At 42.3% G+C, this 20,782-nt stretch overlaps 1 protein-coding gene across 1 annotated transcript; it reads right to left on the bottom strand.

Moving 5' to 3' along the window:
- Positions 1 to 4,592: 4,592 nt before the first annotated feature.
- On the bottom strand, positions 4,593 to 14,325 carry LOC311013359 (uncharacterized protein; the record flags this gene model as incomplete). The annotated part of the gene is made up of 4 exons (XM_084009377.1): positions 14,230 to 14,325; positions 7,410 to 7,506; positions 6,082 to 6,213; positions 4,593 to 4,813 (listed from the first exon to the last, which is right to left on the bottom strand). Exons 1-4 carry the CDS (start codon positions 14,230 to 14,232, stop codon positions 4,593 to 4,595), a joined length of 453 nt encoding a protein of 150 aa, XP_083865503.1. The 5' UTR covers positions 14,233 to 14,325.
- Positions 14,326 to 20,782: the final 6,457 nt, after the last annotated feature.

The following is a 20,782-nucleotide window of genomic DNA, read 5'->3' as shown; positions in this document are numbered from 1 at the left end:
TGTCACAGTCTGCTGTTTGCTTTCATACTTATTATAATGATATTAATCACCGACATGATGTCTGTTATTAAAACAATTTATGTAATAGCAAAAAGAGCAAATCAACATTGAAGAGAGACGGAGACTCACTTATCTTGGTGCTGGCACACCTGCATGTTGATCCTGATACAGAATGAGTATGGTATGAATCTAAACAGATGGACAGCTCAGCATGTTGACACGGAATGAGTCAGACATTATATCAGATATCGGATTTCCCTTCCAAATAAACGGAGCGTTGTCTTCAACAGTGTATTGACAGAGTATCTGAAGTAGAAGTTCAAAGGTCAAGTGTTCCCTGAGTGGTGACTAAAACATTTGTTTTTAGTTCACTGGTCATTTGCCGATTTAAATCTGTATTTCTCCTAAATTCACCAAGAGCTACCATTAAATATTCACTCATTTACATATTTAAACATATAGTGTATGATCTATTAGTTAGTTTTTTAGTCATTTCAAAAGATAATTAATAGTGTCTTCAAAATGTCTGTAATTTTACATCCATATATTTAAAAGCCATTTTCTCAGACTTTGAGTCAGAAATCCTTCAGGCTTTGTTCATATATCATTCATAGCCCGAATTATACAGCATTTTATGATTATATGATTTTTTTTTTATGGCTGTTGAATGTATTTTTGATTTATGGAGCGAGACAAAGGGACTTCTCAAATTCCCCCAGTAAAAACATTTGACTTTAATCTGACAACAAAGTGAAACAAGAATTTTGAACCTGCTTTTATCCAATGTTCAGATTTCTGTTTTGAAATTAGAACAAACGTAATAAGATAATGACTCATTTGCACATTGAATTTTGGAAAACTTAAAAAATAATAACAATCAACTGGGGAAGCTTCATGGTGATATCTATTAGTTTAAAATGTCCCCTTTCCAAATGCTGAGTTGCAGCACAGTAATATACTACATGACACTAACTGTCAGATTACATTCAGAGTAGTGCATGTGTGTACTGTACATCATACTGATGCACACGTGCACTTTTTTATGTCATTTAATTAAGCAGCTAAATGTCTTATTGAGATTAAAGTATGACTTTCTAGAAAATAACACGTTAAAACAGGGCTCTTTGGGAAAATTGATATTGATATTAAAATAGTCACTTCCACACTAACAATGACCTTCTGACCCCGGTTCGTATCCCGGCAGGAGGTCCTTTGCTGCATGTCACACCTCCTCTCTCTCCTGTGTTTCCTATCTGTCCACTGCTAATAAAAGAAAAAAACAAAACAAAAAAACAATGACCTTGTGAAGTCACTTTAAATGGTACGCTGATTGAAGAAGTTATGAGGCATCTGGATTGATGACAATTTGACTTTTAAAACCAATAAATTGCAGATTAAGGATGCAACTTGCTTTTACAGGATCAGGTCTGGGATCAGGTCCCGTTTCCCATTTTACTGGAGGAAAAGGTTGAGAGCGACCTTTCTCTCTCTATTGGACGATGGCGACAATGTTATTTATAGACGTGCTCCTATCTCAGACACCCACATGCTGTCTATCAGTTCTCAGCTCTTACCTTTATTACTGACGACCCCTATGGCACCCATCAATATTGTGTCCTGTATCATATGGTGGGTGCCCCCTCCCCTCCCCCCTCTCTGGCAGGCCGTATCAGCACTTTTCTCATCTATAAAGGCCCTCCTTATTTATTGTCATTCCTGAGCCTCAGACATTATACTCATAGCAGCCGTTCTCATGTTCCTGCAGTGAATACTAATCTGGGAAAGACAGGCTTCAGACCTTTGCTCCAGTTGTCTGAAATCATTCACAGACCAGGCTGAAACTTGACAGAGGTTCTGTTGATTTTACGGCGTGGCTGTGTTAAATAATGTGCTTGAATTTAGATGTCCTTTTTATATGCCAACGATATTTCAGAAAGCATTTATTGTTGTGTGTATTTTTTATGGGACAGTGGAGACAGAGTCCAAGAGGGAACGTGACACGAGAACAGTTTTCCCACCACATTTGTCCAAGCTCACCTGCAATGTAAAATAATATAGAAAAACACAAATTAGAATCCGTTTATTCTGAGTGGTGTTGGGGGGGGGGGGGGGGGGGGTGTAAAGGTACCTGAGCTTCCTTTTCAATGACTGAGGTTGTAGCAGCGAGACTTACTGCCACTGATTACAACGAGGGGGTATTTAATTTGCTTTCACCCATGACACCTCAGTTGTCTCATACAGTATGCAAAAGAAGAACAAGGGTGTTGTCCTCATGAGCAGATTAAATAAGACGGCAGACGTTAATGCCCGGGAGGACAGAAAACCTGTCATCATCCTTACGATGCCAACAAAGAGGAGTGGACATCTTTTCACAGTAACAGCAAATAGCTGCAAGAGGGAAACCGCCCGCTGGCCTCTCGCCATGTTCCACAATATCACTGACATATCAGCCAGCCATGCCTTGGAGTGAGCTGAACCCTCCCAAGAGGTCATGGAGGAGGTTCTTTGAGGCAAAGAGGCACTTGTGACTCTTTGCATGGAAAAGCAGCCACCGCAGTCCCACAGTAGCTTCAGGAGCACTGGTTAGGGCGGTGCAGCGATCTGAGCCCTGATCAACAGGTCACACAAGAAGCCAACACAGGAAAAACAGGACATGATGTTGTGTGATAGTAGAGGTTTTCCACCAAACATGAGTGTTGTAAAACCTAAAAATACACTCTCCTGCTCTCTGAAACATTATTTAGGATCAATCATCCATTCATTTATGCCAATAGACACTTTGAAGGGTCAAAATTGACCCGTATCATACTGTGAAGGCATGAAATGTGAACAGTATATAAGGAGTGTTCAAATAAGAGTATCACTTTACTTTTTCTTAATAAAAAAAAACAATTAAATAATTTGAATGACATTAACATAGATCAGAAGGTCTCTCTTCATAAATAAAGAATCAATACACGAAAAAATAATGATCTATTTTTCACTTCTCTCCCATGAAAGAAGCTATGACCTTTAAAAGTCACTCATGATGATATTTATGATTATGAAAATTCACCAAAGACACATTCTATATCATATAATCATGTATATTTAAAGCTTTGCTATTTCAAACCTATATTTATTTATTTTGTAATGACATCAGAGTGGCCAAACCTTATCTAATGTGCGTCCTATACAGAAAGGAGCTGAGGGCCAAAGCAAAGTAAATGTGTAGTTTTCAACCAGTTACACTGCACTAAAATCAGTGTTTCTCAAACAGGAAAACCCATGTGCCATAGACATTTTATTTTCTATCCAAATAACGTTTAACATTACAGTAATTTATTGGTGTGTCCACATATTTCTTTATCTGCCGCTCTTAAATAAAATTTGAATGTATTCAATACTTTTAAACTCTAAAACGTTGCATGGTCGGCTAAGTTGAAACATTACGATGCATCCTATAAATCTGTAAATAAGTTAGTAAAGGCAGAAATAGTCAAATATTGGTTTCTGTTCATGGTTTTAGGATCTTAATAGATGAACGATGCAAATGTTAGATGTAAATCTGTCTAATATTGAGATGTTACACATAGAAATGGTTAAATATTGGTTTCTGTGCCAAGAGGTTAAGGCAGAGATATTTTACAAAATGGAGATGCCGGGCAAAGTACAGTACAATGTATTAGAAATATGCTCATTTGAATTTATTTAGTTTATGTTTTAAAAATGACCGCAGGCAATTTAAAAACAGGCAGGAGGCCATAGTTCCACCACCCCAGAAATAAAGTATACTTATGTTGTCAGTATATTCCTCTTTGTGCTCTCTGCAGCACCGTGTGTTGTCCTTCCTGAAAGTGTTTAAAAGCCCAGTAAATGTGCTCAACCTGCTCGAGATCTAATAAGGCAGCACACCGCACCCTGCTCACTCACTTAACCTTCAGGTGTGAAAATGTTCTGGTTGCATAATAGTTTGACCACCAGGAGGCACCGTGCGATCAACATGTGCCCACTGTATTTAGAGCGTTCCATTGTTTTTTACAAAAACAATGAAAATGCAGCATTTGCCTCTTTCAGCTTCCCTGGAGAGCTCAAGGATGGATTGTGGAGTAAATAGGAGTTTACCTTTTTACTTTCTCATACAATTGGTAAGAAATAAATATTTAGTGGGGCCGTCCTTCATCAGTGATGCTCACAAGTCAAACGCTGTGATTTCTGTCTCCTACATAATTACGTTCCAATACAACTTAGCTGCACTCGCAATTACGTTCTGGGGCCTTTTTTCTTCTGGTCTGACCGGTCGCAGTTCAGTTTGAAACACGTGGTCAATAAACAAAACTACAGAACTACATAGTTAAGTTTAGGCAACACAACTAGTTTTGTAAAGAACATGGTTTTGGCTTTAAATGAATATGACATTGAAAGAAAAACAATGTGAGAAAAACGTGAAAGTACCAGTGGTTTTCTGGTGGAATACCTGTGTACACCTCCTCCCTACGTGGATTAACACAGACTGATTTGTGATACGCTGAGAGCAGACGTTATCCACGACAAAAAATGTAGCGTTCAACGTTTCGTTGATTTGGAACATCATTTTTAGGAGACAATGCGGGTTAGGCTGCTATTACAGACAGATCCACAGCCGGCACCCTCACAACCGGCTCAACCCTGGCGGCGTCACCATGGATGACGGCCAGCAGGGCGGTCACCAGCGAAGCGTAGATGAGGCTGGCACAGCAGATGTAGAAGGTCCAGCCGAGGTGCTGCAGCAGCTCCGGATCCTGCTGCTCGATGGACACCAAGAAGGTGATCAGACAGCTGGCACAGAGCGCAACTGCAGAGGAGGACACAGTGTATTCAATTATTGTTTTAAATCAGTTTCCCCTTCATTTAAATCTGTTTTTCAACAGTCTAAGTGCGCCTGAGAAAGACATTGAATCCTTTAGTATCTGGGGTTCTTTGTAGCAGCCAAATGTAGATCAATGCGTCCTAACATGTCGTAGGTGTTGTCCTCGGTTCTGCCTGTGATTTCCATGGACAGGATTTTAAGGCGCTGGCAGGTGGAGTAGAGTGTCTGGTTGGAGAACCTCAGGATTGCAGCTGTGGTTCTACTGGTTCCTTCAGAATGTGACCTTCAGCACACACTGGGACAGTTTGCAGCTGAGTGTGAAGCAGTCACAGCGAGAGTCAGTACTTCTCACCATGCTGGCAAACGCTGGATTGCACTCTCCGAGTCGGTAGTGAGTTACTCCCCCGAGCGAGGGAGTATCTCTTGTTCCCTACTGAGGGTAATTATCAGCAGTCATGTGGCTGTTGTACCTCAGGAAGAGGGAAAGCTCTCTGTTTACCAGTTCACGAATGTTCCAGTGTGCTCCCTTATGGTCATGAGATTTGGGTAGTGACCGAAAGAATGAGATCTCAGATATATGCGGCCGAAATGAGCTTCCTTCATAGGGTGACTGGGCTGAGCCTCAGAGACAGGGTGAGGAGCTCAGACACCAGGAGGCATTGTGGAGTAGAGCTGCTGCTCCTTCATATTGAACGTGGCCAGCTGAGGTGGTTCAGGCCTCTGATTAGGATGCCTACCCCAGGTTAGACTCAGAATACTAAATAGGGATTATATATGTTGTCTTGTCTGGGAATGGCTTGGGGTTCCCAGAAAGAGCTGGAAAATGTGGGAGAAAGGGATGTCTGGAAAACCCTGCTAAGCCTTTACGAAGCAGATAATGGATGGATGGATGATGTCCAAATGTGATTGCTCAATAACAATTGTTGTTAACAATATTTAACCAAATGTATTTATTTTTTATTTCACTGTGAAGATGTTTTTAAAGATTGAATTTGAGGTTGATGTTAGGTTGAGTGTAGGTGATGCGAAAAACTACTGCAAAACTACTACAGTGGACTCTTCCTCTTATATTCCTCAGAGTTTGCAGATCAAAGCATGTTTGACTCAAGTTTTATTTCTGTAGGTAAATTATTTAATAAATGTACATCATTTCTACTTCTTTTAGGAGACAATGAAAAATGGCACTGAAACACGAAACAATTGTATTTAAACTACTGCCTATATATTTGTAGCTTGTGGAAGCTTGTTGTTACCAGAGATGATGTTGAGGAGCAGAGCAGCGATGGCCTTCCTTCCTCTGCTCAGAGCTGGCCTGACAGTGAGCATGGCCGTGATAGACAGCAGACTGGAGGCAGACAGGAACATCCAGGACAAACTGTAGCTGCCTGCAAGTAGACCATAGAAACTCAGTGATGCTCCTGATCCTGGAAGTTTGGCACCTTAAAACACCACATGCTATGATTGTTTGAGGTTGAATGTCTGACATGAAGCTGATCCAACATGGTGTCCATCTTATCTTGTCTTATTGTCTGTGACATTAGGACATCTCAAGACTCCTTCTTCACAGTTGGCTCGGTCTCAGCTTAGTGTTTTGAGCTGAATCATAGTTTTAGCCTGCAGCAAATCTGCATGTCAGCATAAAGTTAGCACAAAGCTATGACAATTAGCATGGACCATTTATCATGCTATGATTAGCATTTTAACATGCACATATTTATCCTGTTCGTTTGATTGGTTGTAAAGTCAGCATGTTTATCTTGTTTTAGGCTTACTGCCCCTTTAAAACACAATGACTCTTTATTTTGGGTTCATTCATTACAACCAGTGGATTTGTTTATTGTGATATAATAACACATGCAGGCTTTATAGGTCCGTTTAGTTTAGTTAACTACAGCATTGCAGCAGCTACTCTTTGTGTTTTCCATAAACACACGTAGTGACAATGCAACTACACAACTGACATCTTAACCATAACATTACAGAAAACAACAGCACAAGTCTAAAACACACACAAAGACAAGACAAGCTCCTGACAATTCAGATAATCAGAAAAGTTTGTTACAATCCGATGTCCCCAACAACACAACTTAATGATACACTCTTATACAAAATAAATGTAACAGAGATATCCTCAATAAATACAAGTAATCAATGGTGAAATAATTTTTTAACAAATAACCAAGCGAGACAATTGAGCATTGCAATGCGTTTGCAATGTTGCAATGCATAATTGTTCTGTATTCACAGTGGAGTGCTGTATTATGTTGCTCTGTAACTTCTTAATCGGATCCATTATAGCCTTACAATAGTAATGAGACATCAAGTCTGCAATTATAAATGTTAGTGAGTGACTGATGAAGGGTTCTTTATAACTAAAATATATATAAAGGATTAATGCATTCTTAATTAACATTAACATGAAAAGCCATATTTGAAAGTGCAGAATTATGCCCATTAATGCATCTAATGCATCTGATTGTTTAAAGAGTTGTCACTTTTCTCTTTAATTTATAAAATCAATAAAGCAACAGTTTGAGAATCATAATACCAGATGACATCATGGATAACTCTGGATGCTCACCCAGCCAGGCTGGAAACATGGTGCAGCTGGAGAAGCCTTCGTAGGCGATGCAGAGGGCAAAGAGTCCCTCGCTGGCCCCCTCAGCCTGAACCAGCCACTGAGGAGAACAGAGACTCATTGTGTACAGCACAAACTCCACAGATAACATGGTGGTCAGTACAGTCACTGGATTCCTCATATTAGCCTCCCACACACACTATCACTATCACTATTTCTCTTCTCATGGATAATGTTCGCTAATTCTTCTGGAAGAAACTGCTGTCGTCTGGAGTTTGGGAGTTGTAGTTTAATTGATTGAAATAACACAAAAAAAGCCTTCGAGCAAGGCACATAATCCGCAGAAAGGTGATGTACATCTCACAAGCAGGTATGATCGTGTCCAGCTCTATAATGAGGAGCAAAGTGAAACATTTTGTACGACTGACACTCAGCATGTAACTGGCTTATATGTGTAGCAGTACTTCCTATTACAAACAGTGGCTTCTGTTGTTCCGAAGATCATACAATTCATGTAATATATGTAAGCAAACAGAGTTTGCTTGTATTGCAGAGCTGATGTTGACCAGCCGGTTGCCATGTTCAGTCCAGTGATTAACACACTGTTGTTTTGTGTGTTGAACGCTTTGCTTATCGTCCTTTTGAATGGAGCGACAGGAGGTTTGAACTTTCCATTCATTGAAAACACAGTGGTCATAATTATCCTGGCAAAGATGAAAAAGTGTCTATTTCTTTGATATATTTGGCATTTTATATGGCCAAAGGTAATGTAGTGCATACTTTTGGTACCTTTTGTTCTCTTTATTCTGGTTTGGACCCCCAGACAATACTGGTGACATATTGGAAAAGGCCGTTCTCTGTATCAAAACAGCCGTGTTTCCATTCAATTGTCAGTGAATTGTAGCTAACTTTTAACATTTTGCCAAAACAAAATGCAAATTCTGTGCATTTCATTCAACTGGTTTGGAGAGAATAAACTTGGTTGCGTAGTTTGGGCAGAAGTTGGCAAAGGCTATAAACACAGCAGAACGTTTGGCCTCATAGTGGACATAATGTTTGGCTGCAGACATATCAGACTGAGAATTGTCTCAGCTTATATCAGTCTACAGATGTATTAGGCTTAGCTAGCATATTAGCATGTAAACATGCTAAAAAAAATAACACACACACACACACTCTGTCCTTAGCTGACCAGCACAGGTAATAGTGTGTCTGTGTATATGTGTATGTGTGTGTGTGTGTGTGTGTGTGTGTGTGTGTGTGTGTGTGTGTGTGTGTGTGTGTGTGTGTGTGTGTCCAGGGGTAGGGGTGAGGGCGGGGTGGTGTGGAGTTAGCGCTGTCAGATCCTGTCCAGTATGCCAAAACAAACACAGCCATCACCAGGAGGTCACAGCCAGTCAGGGAAATGTACAGTTTGACTGACTAGAGCAAACAGCCAGCTGACCCTGCGGCGTCCTGTCTCTGCTGTATATTTCCTCTCCGTTTGGTGGGATTTTATCACCCTGTTCAGGGTGGAAATTCATGTAGACCTTTACCCATAATTCCCTTTGCAGGGATTGTAACAGGTAAATACTCACTGTCGATGGAATGACAGCCTCCTGTTGCTGGGGTTTGTGCTCAGTTGCTTCATACCGATTGTGTCTGGTAGAAAATATGTTTTGTCACATGATCCTGCAAACTCACTGTGGTAGCTACACAAGCGGCAACCTCCATTTCTGATAAATGAAGCCAACACCGAAGTGCTTTAAACTTGCATTCTCTCTACTGGACATCAGGGGGCGACTTCTCTGGTTGTAAAAAGAAGTCTGATTGCATGAAACTCTATAGCTCCTTTTACACTGCTTTTTTTAGTTGAATCGCACTCCTTTTTCCTCGTCGTCATTGTAGAAGCTACCAAGACGGAAAGGGTTGTCAGAATAGTTCCGCCTCTGAGACGGCAACGGAGTTCGTAACAGAGCCGCATCAGAGGCAAAACAAGGTGAGGCGGCCTCTTTGTGAACGGAGCGAGCCGGGAAGCTGGAACAGACAGTGACAAATTGAAGATGGAGGGGGATTTAACAAGCTCAGAACGTTGATCCGAAGAAGATAGAAAGCCGGTAGTTGCTCGCACGGTGGGGCTATCTTGTGATTGACAGGTCGCTACCACGGCCTTGCTACCATCGTTACCACGCTACCAATGCAATTACTTTACCTTGAATTACGGAAGCTAACTTTGTTAATAGCTTCGCACTAGAAGCCAGACGGATCCAGAAGCAGTAAGGTTTTTTGCTCTGCTGCTTGTGTTCATCAGATCCACCTGTCGTTCCTCTACAAAAGAGGCCATTGTACAATCCAAATATGGTCACTTCAGTTCACTGGTTGCAAAAGATTATGAGATGGTGGGGACCAAAATGCCGAATTCATGGCTTCAAAACTTTAGTCCACAAACCAACGGGTGACGTCACGATGTCTACATCCACTACTTATACACAGTCTGTGCCACTACACCAAAAATCGCTTTGCAGGGCCGAGGTCAGCGAACTCCATGTCCTGATTTGAACTATATGTGTAAGTTTTACCTTCATCAACCGGTGCAACAAAACTGACAAACAAGCGAAGAGGAGGAGATATCAACCAAACAGGCCCACACAAGCCCTGATAAAGCAGACCAGGGTCAATCAGTACCACCAGTTTAGAGGTAAGATCTTAAGCCCGAGCCCGAGCCCGAGCCCGACCCGACCCGAATTTCGGGTCGGGTCGGGTATAAAATGTCAATCATTACGTTCGGGTCGGGTCGGGCCGGGCTTCTCTCTCGCTGACTTTTTTTTTTTATTTATTTATTTTTAATATATGTTTATAGAAATGTATAAACGATGTGTGGAGAATAAGATACTAAACTGAGGAATACTTGTTATAAAATAAATAATTAGGGAAAAAAAAACAGAGAGGGCGCTGTAATTGCTATTTAACTAAACGGGACAGGAGCCGCAGCACAGACAGAGCCACTCTCCCCGTCTCTCTCTCTGCGCTCTCTCTCTCTCTCTCTCTCTCTCTCTCTCTCTCTCTCTCTCTCTCTCTCTTAAAGTGCCGCGCTAGATTCTTAAGGACGTACTCTGAGTCCTCACAAATAAAATATGAAATTTCGGGTTTGGTTCGGGCTCGGGCCTGCAAATCAAGTTAATTGCTCGGGTTCGGGCCGGGTCGGGCTTTAATCCCGCGGGCCTGGGTCGGGTCGGGCTGGATTTTTTAGGCCCGATCTTACCTCTACACCAGTTGTACCACGGCTGTGCAGGGACTCGATGGCGCTGCCTCTTCTGCAGTGATACTACTCTGCAGCAGCAACACGTGGCACGGACGGCGTCGAGACGTGTTCGGGAAAACCGACAACACGAGGCCACGTGGTGTTTATCGCCAGTTCAGCTGAATTGTTTTGGCGAGAGCGAACAGCAATTTGCATTCCAAAAGTGAAAGAGTGCCTGAATCTGGATCAGATAGTTCAGAGCAGATCAGATCGGAATGTGATATGAATTATCTCGAACTCCTGCAATCAACACCATCTTCATTCACCTGCAAAGGAGATGCAAGTAACGTACACACAAAGGTAAACACGCTGAGACGCGGGACATGAAGGAGACACATCAAGCCTGAACAAATAGATAAAAGCAGAGAAAACAGACCCTCATGTACATGCATGTGCATGGACATAAACCAGCATACATGTTCTATGTGGTTGTATCTGGGTGAGAAGTGGGGTGAGGATGAAGAGTGGAGGTTATGTTATGTGCTGCAGCAGCCAAGAGGAGATTGTAACAAGCCTGTAACCTATGACACCACATGGAGAGATTAACTACACTAATAAGTTTGGCCTTTAATGTCAGGTTTGGCCCCGGGCTGATACAGCCCACTAATGATTGATGAACACTCCGTCAGCAACTCGGGGCCCGCTGAATGGCGTACATGTAATTTTCTTTTGTTGGAAGTTAATTTCTCTGGACTCAAATATTGTGACATTTACCATCACGTTGGCATTTAGCAGCAGGCTGCCAGGCTAGCAGGAGTCTCCCTTTGTGCCGGTGTGCTGAGATTAAAAGCTATTAAGTGTTTTTGCTGAACACGCAGAGAAGCGTGTACGAACCTGTGAAGGCAGGAATTTGTGGAGAGGTGTCGTAAAATCAAACTTTTAAAAGGTCGAGAAGGAAAACAAAAAAAGTCCCTCAGAGTTATTAAATTATAAATATTGACACTGACTGTGGCATGTTTCATATTATATTTGAGTTAATTTATTCCAATTTCCGACCTTTAAACTTATGAAAAATGAAAAGTAGAACGTCCACCTTAAAGGAAAACACCACCGCATTTCCATACTGAACTATGTTCTGCTCTGATCTTAGACGAGGTGATACATACCTCCCTCTCCTCTGTGCGTGCACTCAATGGCTCTTGCGCGCACTCCGCGAAGCGCTAATTTGCTAGCATGTAGCTTGTCCTTAGGATCCAAAGGGGGGTGAAGTTAGAAGCGACCAAGGACTTCCATGTTGTCCCTATTTAAATACGGTTACGTGAGTAGTTACACGACCCAAGTTTGGTTACACAAAATGAAACATGCCAATTTTTCTAAGCGGATAACAAGGATAACTATATAGTATGGCGGAATAACAACTGGAAGCACTTCGACGTCGGCGCAGTAATATCATCACTCCGCTCCCCCTCTTACTTCCGTCAATAGAACCTACGTGACCTGCACGCCGTCGCCTGCACTACCTGTAGTAGTTTGTGCACAGTTGAGGAAGCATCAGGTTGTAGTAAGATAGTTTGTGAACAATCAAACATCATGGTTATAACGTGCATCGTACAGGGTTGTGAAAACAAGCAGAAGGTATATAGTCCCGTCATGTTTTGAGTGATGATATTACTGCGCCGACGTCAAAGTGCTTCCAGTTGTTATTCCGCCATACTATATAGTTATCCTTGTTATCCGCTTATAAAAATTGGCATGTTTCATTTTGTGTAACCAAACTTGGGTCGTGTAACTACTCACGTAACCGTATTTAAATAGGGACAACGTGGAAGTGCTCGGTCGCTTCTAACTTCACCCCCCTTTGGATCCTAAGGAATATACTGGGACAAGCTACATGCTAGCAAATTAGCGCTTCGCGGAGTGCGCGCAAGAGCCATTGAGTGCACGCACAGAGGAGAGGGAGGTATGTATCACCTCGTCTAAGATCAGAGCAGAACATAGTTCAGTATGGAAATGCGGTGGTGTTTTCCTTTAAGGGAATAGCTTAACATTTTGAGAAATACACTTTCTTGTGAAGAGTTAGATGATAATATATCCCTTTTAAAACATTTTTTCTGGCTCAGGTAATATAAATATGTTCACATACTCTTTCTTTGGTGTCTCTCGGTACCTCCAATTATGAAGACTGAATGAAAACTTTTCATTCAAGTAACAACACGGCCTTCACTCTAGTCACCTAAAAGACTGTATTTCTAGTCTCACTCATGGTAAAACTTGGAATTAGCAAAGTTGCTCCCTCCTGTTTCATGAGCATGAAAAAGTACTAAACTCCTCAAACTTTTGGGAGCCCTAAATGTAATAAAACTTTAAAAATACCCATAAATTGCACACATTGCTGAATATACACTCAGGGTCCCAAACGTGTAATGGACCCAGTATAGAGATGAAATGCTGCCCCTTATTTGTTTGGACCAGACAACACACATTGTACTTCAAAGTCTCCAAAATATTCCTTTAATAAATGCCATTTACCTTCGCTAAACCTTGAGTTCTGATTTTTGTAGGAGCAGACTGAACAACATGGGTGCTTCACTTTATTCAGTAGTTTTACTATAATGTAATATAAGATGAAGAGGTATTATTTCCTAGTAAATAGGAAGCAAGGCTGCTTGTGCCAACTCCTCAGCTCTCCTCAAAGCAGGTTCTGTTCTGCGGGAAATGAGACGAAGCAGAAATAAAGAGCGTAAAAATACGTTTTATGTGCTGACTGCACCGCCTGCAGTCCCAGCCTCGGCCTGTGAGTGTGTGTGTGTGTGTGTGTGTGTGTGTGTGTGTGTGTGTGTGCTACCAAAATGAGAGCCAGATACAGTAAAAAAAAAAAAAGCCCTGTTGTGTGTATAGCGTCTGATGTCTGCACACTGTGTCCAAACTGTATTCACACGTCACCAAAGTGTCTGCAGCTGCTGCCGTCTGCTGCTTAGACTCAGTCCAGAGTTTCATCCACCCAGGAAACATTTTAACTTTTACTCCACACTGTCTGAAAGTATCATTTTTATTTTTACATGAGCCTCTGCAAGCTCCTCATTGAACCTATATGATGGGTTTACACCGAGGGAACATGCAAACATAAGACTTAGGTGTTTTTTTTATGGCTGCACCTTCACGTCACACATCTTGTGCATATTTCCCCAAAATTCAGCCGGACATATTCGGTATCTTTATGATCTCCACTAGAATTGGGGTTTAACAATAGAACTGTCCATTATACCACATGCAGTGACTTGTAGTCAAATCCAAGTCAGTTCCTATGTAGGTGTGTTCATACGCGGAGACCATGAACGGATCATTTGGTTCTTTTGGAGGTTTTGTCTTGTGTTCATATGTGGACATTTCCAAATGTCTCTGCAATTTTTAAATAGGATGACCATCAGTCCATGTCCTACGTAGTAAACCACATGTTAATGCAGTCAAACCACGCGCAGCAATTACACGTTTTGTCATCACATGTACAGATTTTCTCTGAGCACAAACGTTTTCTGTCTTCTACCCCCCACCTGGACAAGTATGTGGCGCTGCCACCTATACAGACGGCAGCGTGTCCTTTACCATTCTGGACTGAAGTCCCAGCGGTCAGGCAGTGAGCTCATCTGCTGTCCTCTCTGTCGGTGTAATTACAGCCTGTAACCCTCCATCATGGTTTCGTCTCTGTGTGGCGGCTCAACCAGACTGTTTTTGAGGAACAACTAAATTACAGACTTCTCTCGAACGCACAAACAGTTCGCTCTGTCACGTTTTAGGCATTCAGCTGTCCTGAAGCCAGAAGAACAGAATGTTCAGGTTCAGTTCCCTGTATTATACAACAGTAACTACAGACTGAATTGAAAATGCCTTTTGGTTGACCATTTATCATTTGTCAAGTTGGGATGCTGGAGTTGACTTTCTTTGTACTTTTTCTTGTAAAAAGTTGAAAATCTTTTAGGTCTTAACGAAGCATTAGTTTTGTCAAATCATTTGGATTCTGAAAATGAAAACTCAAACAAACAACATCTAGTCAATCAAATGTTGAAATCTATATCGAAGGATACATTCAATAGAGGTTACTTTGAAACGACTATATCACACAGCCACTCGTGGTCATCATGTTAGCAGATTAGCCCACTAGCAATAACGCTAATTCGGCTATGCCATGTTTGTTACGTGAGCGTTGAGTCATAGCGGTCGAGACCTCGGCACTTAAAACAACAACACAGCTATTAACTTCAAAAGGAACTGAATCACGTAGCAAATAATAACTTTTATTTGATCTTATGAAGTTTCTCCTTATTTAGTTTCACTCTTGAGGGCACTATGAATTTTTCTATTTCTAATTTCTTTTATTGTCGACCAATGAGAGGCGCTGCACAACAAACATGTTATTTACTCCTTAAGTTTGTTCATATGAGCAAAAAGATCCCGTTTAAAAAATAACTTTATACTTAGTGCTTCTGCTGTTGTGTCAAACAGCAGCCGGAGGAGGAGGCCCAGTTTAATTGAAGGCAAAACATTTATCAAAGTGAAAGACTCCCTGTCCTTCAGTGTACAGTAGCAATCATTTTAAGAGGCAGTGTGACTTTATAGAGGAAATAGTGTTTAAAATAGCTTTGATGTTTGTCGTGGGTTTAATGAAACTGAGTCCTGTGCTGCCTTCGTGTACGTCTCTGTGTCTCATTTAGACTGGAACGCTGCAAGGGTCGAAGTGTACCGCACTTTTTACATACAGGTGAGCCTGGAGAAGGAAAAATTAAACAGTTAAATGTCATGGACAATAAATTCTTCCAAATATTCAGCTTGTTTCATTACAGATCCTGGGAGTCTACCTTATTGTCCACAGAGGCAAGAGAACAGATTGTCTTGCAGCCAGGACAAACAAAGTGAGATGATACTTCTGGTTGATGCTGTTAGGAGACAAATGCAGGACACATAGGGAGAAAAGCAGTTCATAAGGTCTAAAAGGCAGCAGCCATGTGGCTACTTGGGGGGAATAAGAGGCAGTTGTGTAGACAAGTACTAATCAGGAGGAGGAGGAAGAGGAGGAGGAGGAGCTGGGAACGACTGGACAGGATGGATATGACAGGATATGGCATGACAATGGGTGCTATGGACAATCTGTTTTACACAAGATATTTTGACATGTCACTGTAGAAAAAGTAAAGGTGTTTATATAATCTAATAAATGACTGAATTCCATTTTGATGGGTCCTGATGTGTTCAGTGATTGGGATATGTGGCCATTTCCTACAATGAAAAAATATAATCCATCCATCCATCCATCCATCCATCCATCCATCCATCCATCCATCCATTGTCGTCCGCTTATGGAAAATATAATCTTCTGCTTTAAAAGACTTAATTTACCCAATCTGACTTTTGGTTTCACACAGGACACAAGCAGTAGTCTCCTCGGTGAAAGTCCTGTGTTTGCAACCCGTCTTCCCCCCTGTGGGGACTCTCTTTATACTACATCACCTGACTTACGGACTTACTCACAGCATCTGTTACCATGGAGTGAAATGACTGTATAATGATAACATGCTAAAGGTCTGTGGCGTCTTAGTCACATGTCATTTGGTGAGGTCAGGCTGAATGTCCAGCATTCCCCAGTGTGAACATACATTATCTGAAACACATGACATGAGATGTAAAATGTGTGCACCAGGAACAGGAAGGAGGAACGATTTATCATTTAAATGACATTCCCAACAAATCGGTGAAAGACTCTAGATGTATCTGTTTCAGCCTGTCTTGAAGAGCCCTTCATTTTGATCTATAAAATGTTAGAGTGTATGATGTGTGTGTCATGAATTGTGTGGTATTTACTAATGTTGCTGCTTAGGCTTGGAGTGTCTGTGAGCAGTGTTGGATGTATCTGAATTCTATTCTGTCAAACCTGCAGAGCTGCAGATGGATCATTTAGCAGCAATTGAGGAAAGGTAATTGTAGCTCTGCACTTTGAGGCATGTTAACTCAAACACAGAGAGACAAGTGCCACGTATACAGAGAGAGAGAGAGAGAGAGAGAGAGAGAGAGAGAGAGAGAGAGAGAGAGAGAGAGAGACAGAGAGAGAGAGAGAGAGAGAGAGAGAGAGAGAGAGAGAGAGGTGAGGGAAAATACAGAAAAGGGTGTGAGGAGAGAGAGGGGACAAAAAGAAGGGAGAGAAAGAGTAGCCAAAGTGAGGAAAAAGGGTGAAAGGGGATGAATGTGGGAGGAGGAAAGAAAGAGTCTCACGGTATAATGACAACACCACCCCCCTCCCCCCCCCCCCCCCCCTCCCCTCCTAATCTTCTCTCCATCACCGGCTGGGCTGTGGCTTCCAGGCAGAATGGAAAACGCCACGTTGCATGGCAGCTTTTTCCCCCTCCCTCCCTCCCATCCAGCTGTTCCTCACATCAGCTCGGCTCTGCACTGTGGGAACAGACAGGAGCAATCTACCAACAGGAAAAGGAACAATGTCTGCATTGCCGAGGATGAAGAATGGATTTGGAGCTCGACTGCCTCTGTCTGCCGGTGGACGGCAGGTGTTTGAGTCACAAATCTGTGATGAAGTAAATGTTCCACAGGCTGAAAGTCTGCTGGGAACTCTCCAGAGGACTCAATGTGTTCACTGACTTACAGTCTGACAGGAACTCTGGCTGGAGAGTCATTCAACATGTGAATGAGTTGTATAATAAGAATGCAAAACTTCATGCATCATGCTCAGCAAATATGCAACCACTAAAATTCCACTCATGTAAAATGAATACCTGCTATCTTTGGAGATACTTTCTGCTATGTTACAAACTACGTAACATAGTAATGTGCTTATGTTATAAGTGAATAAGTGAGTCAACTTGAAGTGACTATGAGGAACTTTGAACTGGTCATGAAAAGACTCAATTGAAGACTGAGGCCTCTACCAACCTGCATAAGTAAACCAGTGCGTGTACATCAGTGCCACCAGGTGAAATCCCGGTGAAATCCGACAAAATCATACAAGTTCACCAGAAACTCCATGAGCTCGGACTCCTTGGAGGCTCCGGCAACGACCAGACCACCGCAGACAGACCCGGATCTGGCTTCAATACTGCCTTCGACCTACAGTTGAAGCAGGAGATGGAGGGCCCTGCGCCCCGGCAGCAGCGGCTCCCCCTCTGGCCAATAGCACAGCTGCACCTCGCTGCTCCACCAGTCCCCGCTGGAAGCCGATATGGACACCAGGCTGTATTGCAGGGCCACCTGGAGGGAAGGGAGGCATGGGAGAACCAGATCCAGGACTGTGTGGGCGGACTGCAGAAGAATTCTAGGTTTTATAACAATACCTCTTTTGTCCACAGGGACCGCCAAAATCAACATTAGAATTGTTTGCAGTAGCTTTCAATTGTAAAAGCCCATACTGTAAGCATCAAAGCCATATTTATTTTAACAAAAACAATAAAACAGATGTGAATCTGTACAAATAATAAGAGAGTCTGAAGCCATTCAGCTGGTCTGTGATGCTGTTCTGAGGCACAGCAGGGCTCTGAGCTAAATGCTAACTTTGGCATAGCATGCTCACAATAACAATAGTAAACAAGATGTTTATCATGTTACCAGGTGTGGAAACAATTGCTGAAGATTAAAAATGCATTTCCAAATAACCTTCTTAAAAATCATTTAAAAAATGATTCACAAAAATATCCAACCGAATCCAAGTTAAGCCCTGTTCCTCTCAGTGCACCGCAGTCATTAGTTCCTGCTTCCGTTGCGCCGAGCAACCCGCTGTGGTTGACAAGTTGATTATTTATTCCTTTTATTTTTCATGATGATGGAGAATATGCTTCACCACCGGTGCCATCAGCGCATGATATATTTCAGGTGATCTGCTCGTGATTAAAATCCAATCGTCACCGACATGCAATGAATCTTGGGATAGGTTGAACCGTGAAGGATCCATTAGTTGGAGCCTCAGAATCTGTGAAGAGAAGGTGGCATTTCTGGGCTGCATTTGAAGGAGTATTTAAAATGGGATAATCTTTCTCTCCTGCGTATACCATTTCCCTTCCCTTTCTTTTCCATCAGTGTATATTCTGTGTATTCCATCACCCATATATCATAATATTTAGTATGCCAGAAATATATTTAATATGTCCCGATTCATAGTACAGCATGTCAAATGTAATAAGCCAAAATAACCAGGATGTACTGGATCTGCATCCGGTCCCATGTTGCAGTATGCTAGTCAGCATGCTTTTCTGGCTATTTTGACCCACAATCCTTTAAAGGGAAGCTGCAGTAGGTACTAAAAACAAAAAATAATGTGATCTGGAATGAATTCAGAAGTATCAAAGTCACCAGAAACACATCACAGTGTTCTTAGTGTAGCCTGTGCATCAGGTTAGAATTAGAATGCTTTAGTTTATTCTCTCTGCACGCTCTCTTCCAGTGCCAATCACGTCACTAATTGGGGGGTGGAGTGGGCATCTAGTAGGCCACCTGAATGTCATAAGGGCAGGCTTATATATAGACACCTGGGGTCCTTACACCGGTTTTGTTGTCACTCTACTGCTGGCGCTGGTGTGGGGAAGCGATGATGCGAGTGCCGTCGTGAAATGCCAAGCGTGTGTGTGGGGGGAGCAGACCCCCTGACGCTGACGCTGTGGTGGAGCCAGAGTAGCTTATGGGATCTTTTTAGAAGGCATTTTTCCTAGTTCCCCTTCTTTCACTTAATGAATAGCCTAGATATTTCAGTAAGGTTGTGTGAATTCTTAGTCTTTAAATCAAGTTTATCAGAGTCCTCAGTATCGTGCACCACCTCCCCCAAACATCCATCAGCAGAAAGATTCTCTTTTTAATGCGAACAGGCAAATCCTCAAACTGACAAAGTAGATCGGCAGCCTGGTGGAATTTAAGAGACACTTACTGACTGAAAAGGAGAGCCTCTGCTGCAGGGTGCACGAAGGCGAAAATGAAAATAAACCATCTGGATATCAGTGAATCGAGAATTAACCATCTGGAGTATCTTCAAGTTCTCAAAGTGTCTTCAGCTGAAAACAAGAAAGAGCGGAGAGAGGCCATCAATAAGCTTCCATATCAAGGGAAGTCTCCAACTCCAGGAGAAGATGGTGCCCCCCAGCTCCTGAGACACATAGGAGTCAGAGACACAAAACGTCTCTGACTAACAACCAGATGTCCAAGGCAGCAGTCGAGAGCCAGACTACCGATGGAGTGATTAGCAGAGAAAGGTGAACCAGATGGTGGAACAAATCCACCAGAGGGGAAATGAAATCCTGGATCTCTGCATGGAGAAGGCAGGCCTCGTTCCAGAGCTTCCAGAGACCTGAACCAGCTGATCGGCAAATATGCTGAAGTCCTGCAGAGTGAGAAAGCCTGGCAGCTGAACAGCACTCTGGAGAAGAAGTTAACAGAGGATGCTGCTGAGAAAGAACAGAGATGGGACACCAGAGCTGCAGCAACGCAACAAAGCAGGGGCAGCTGTGGTAGAGCGAGTCGTTCCGGAAGACCGGCGGTTCGAATCCCGGCTCCTCCAGTCTACATGCTGAAGTGTCCTTGGGCAAGATACTGAAGACCAAATTGGCCCGATGCTGCGCCATCGGTGTGTGAATGTGATGTGCAGGCGCCTCCTCTGCCATCAGTGTAATATTGATATTGGTATTGCATTTTGTTATGTGCGGTTTACTGGGTGCAGTGTTTTCTCTGTGGATCCTTGGCTTGGACATTATAATTATGATATAATTTCTCTGTATAACATCAATCTACGTGAAATGGATAAAAAACACATGATTTAAAAGCTCATTCAATGTCGGTTCAAGGTCACAAGTAGAAGAGGTTACGTGTCAGAGTTCTAATGAGACTAAACTTACTCAAAACACATTTCATATTCACCCAGATTCAAATGTTGTCAAACAAAGATGTGCAGAATGACATCAGTCTCAGAAAGCAGCCATGATGAAAGAGAAAAATAGATGGAAATGCTAAAAAAGAGAGAGAATTGACTTTGCATTGCTTTCAAGCTGAATTTCCCAAAGTGTAGTTCCTCCCATACACCACAAAATGAGCGCTAACCACAGGGTTGCAATGGGAGCTTTGAGTGAAGGGGGGCGGGGGTCTGTGTCCAAACTGGGACGTCCCACTGGAAATGTCTTCT

This window comes from Eutrigla gurnardus (assembly GCF_963514095.1).
Source record: "Eutrigla gurnardus genome assembly, chromosome: 5".
Classification (NCBI taxonomy): Eukaryota; Metazoa; Chordata; class Actinopteri; order Perciformes; family Triglidae; genus Eutrigla; species Eutrigla gurnardus.
Note: the sequence above shows the minus strand (reverse complement) of the source record. Positions and strands in the feature narration are given on the sequence as shown.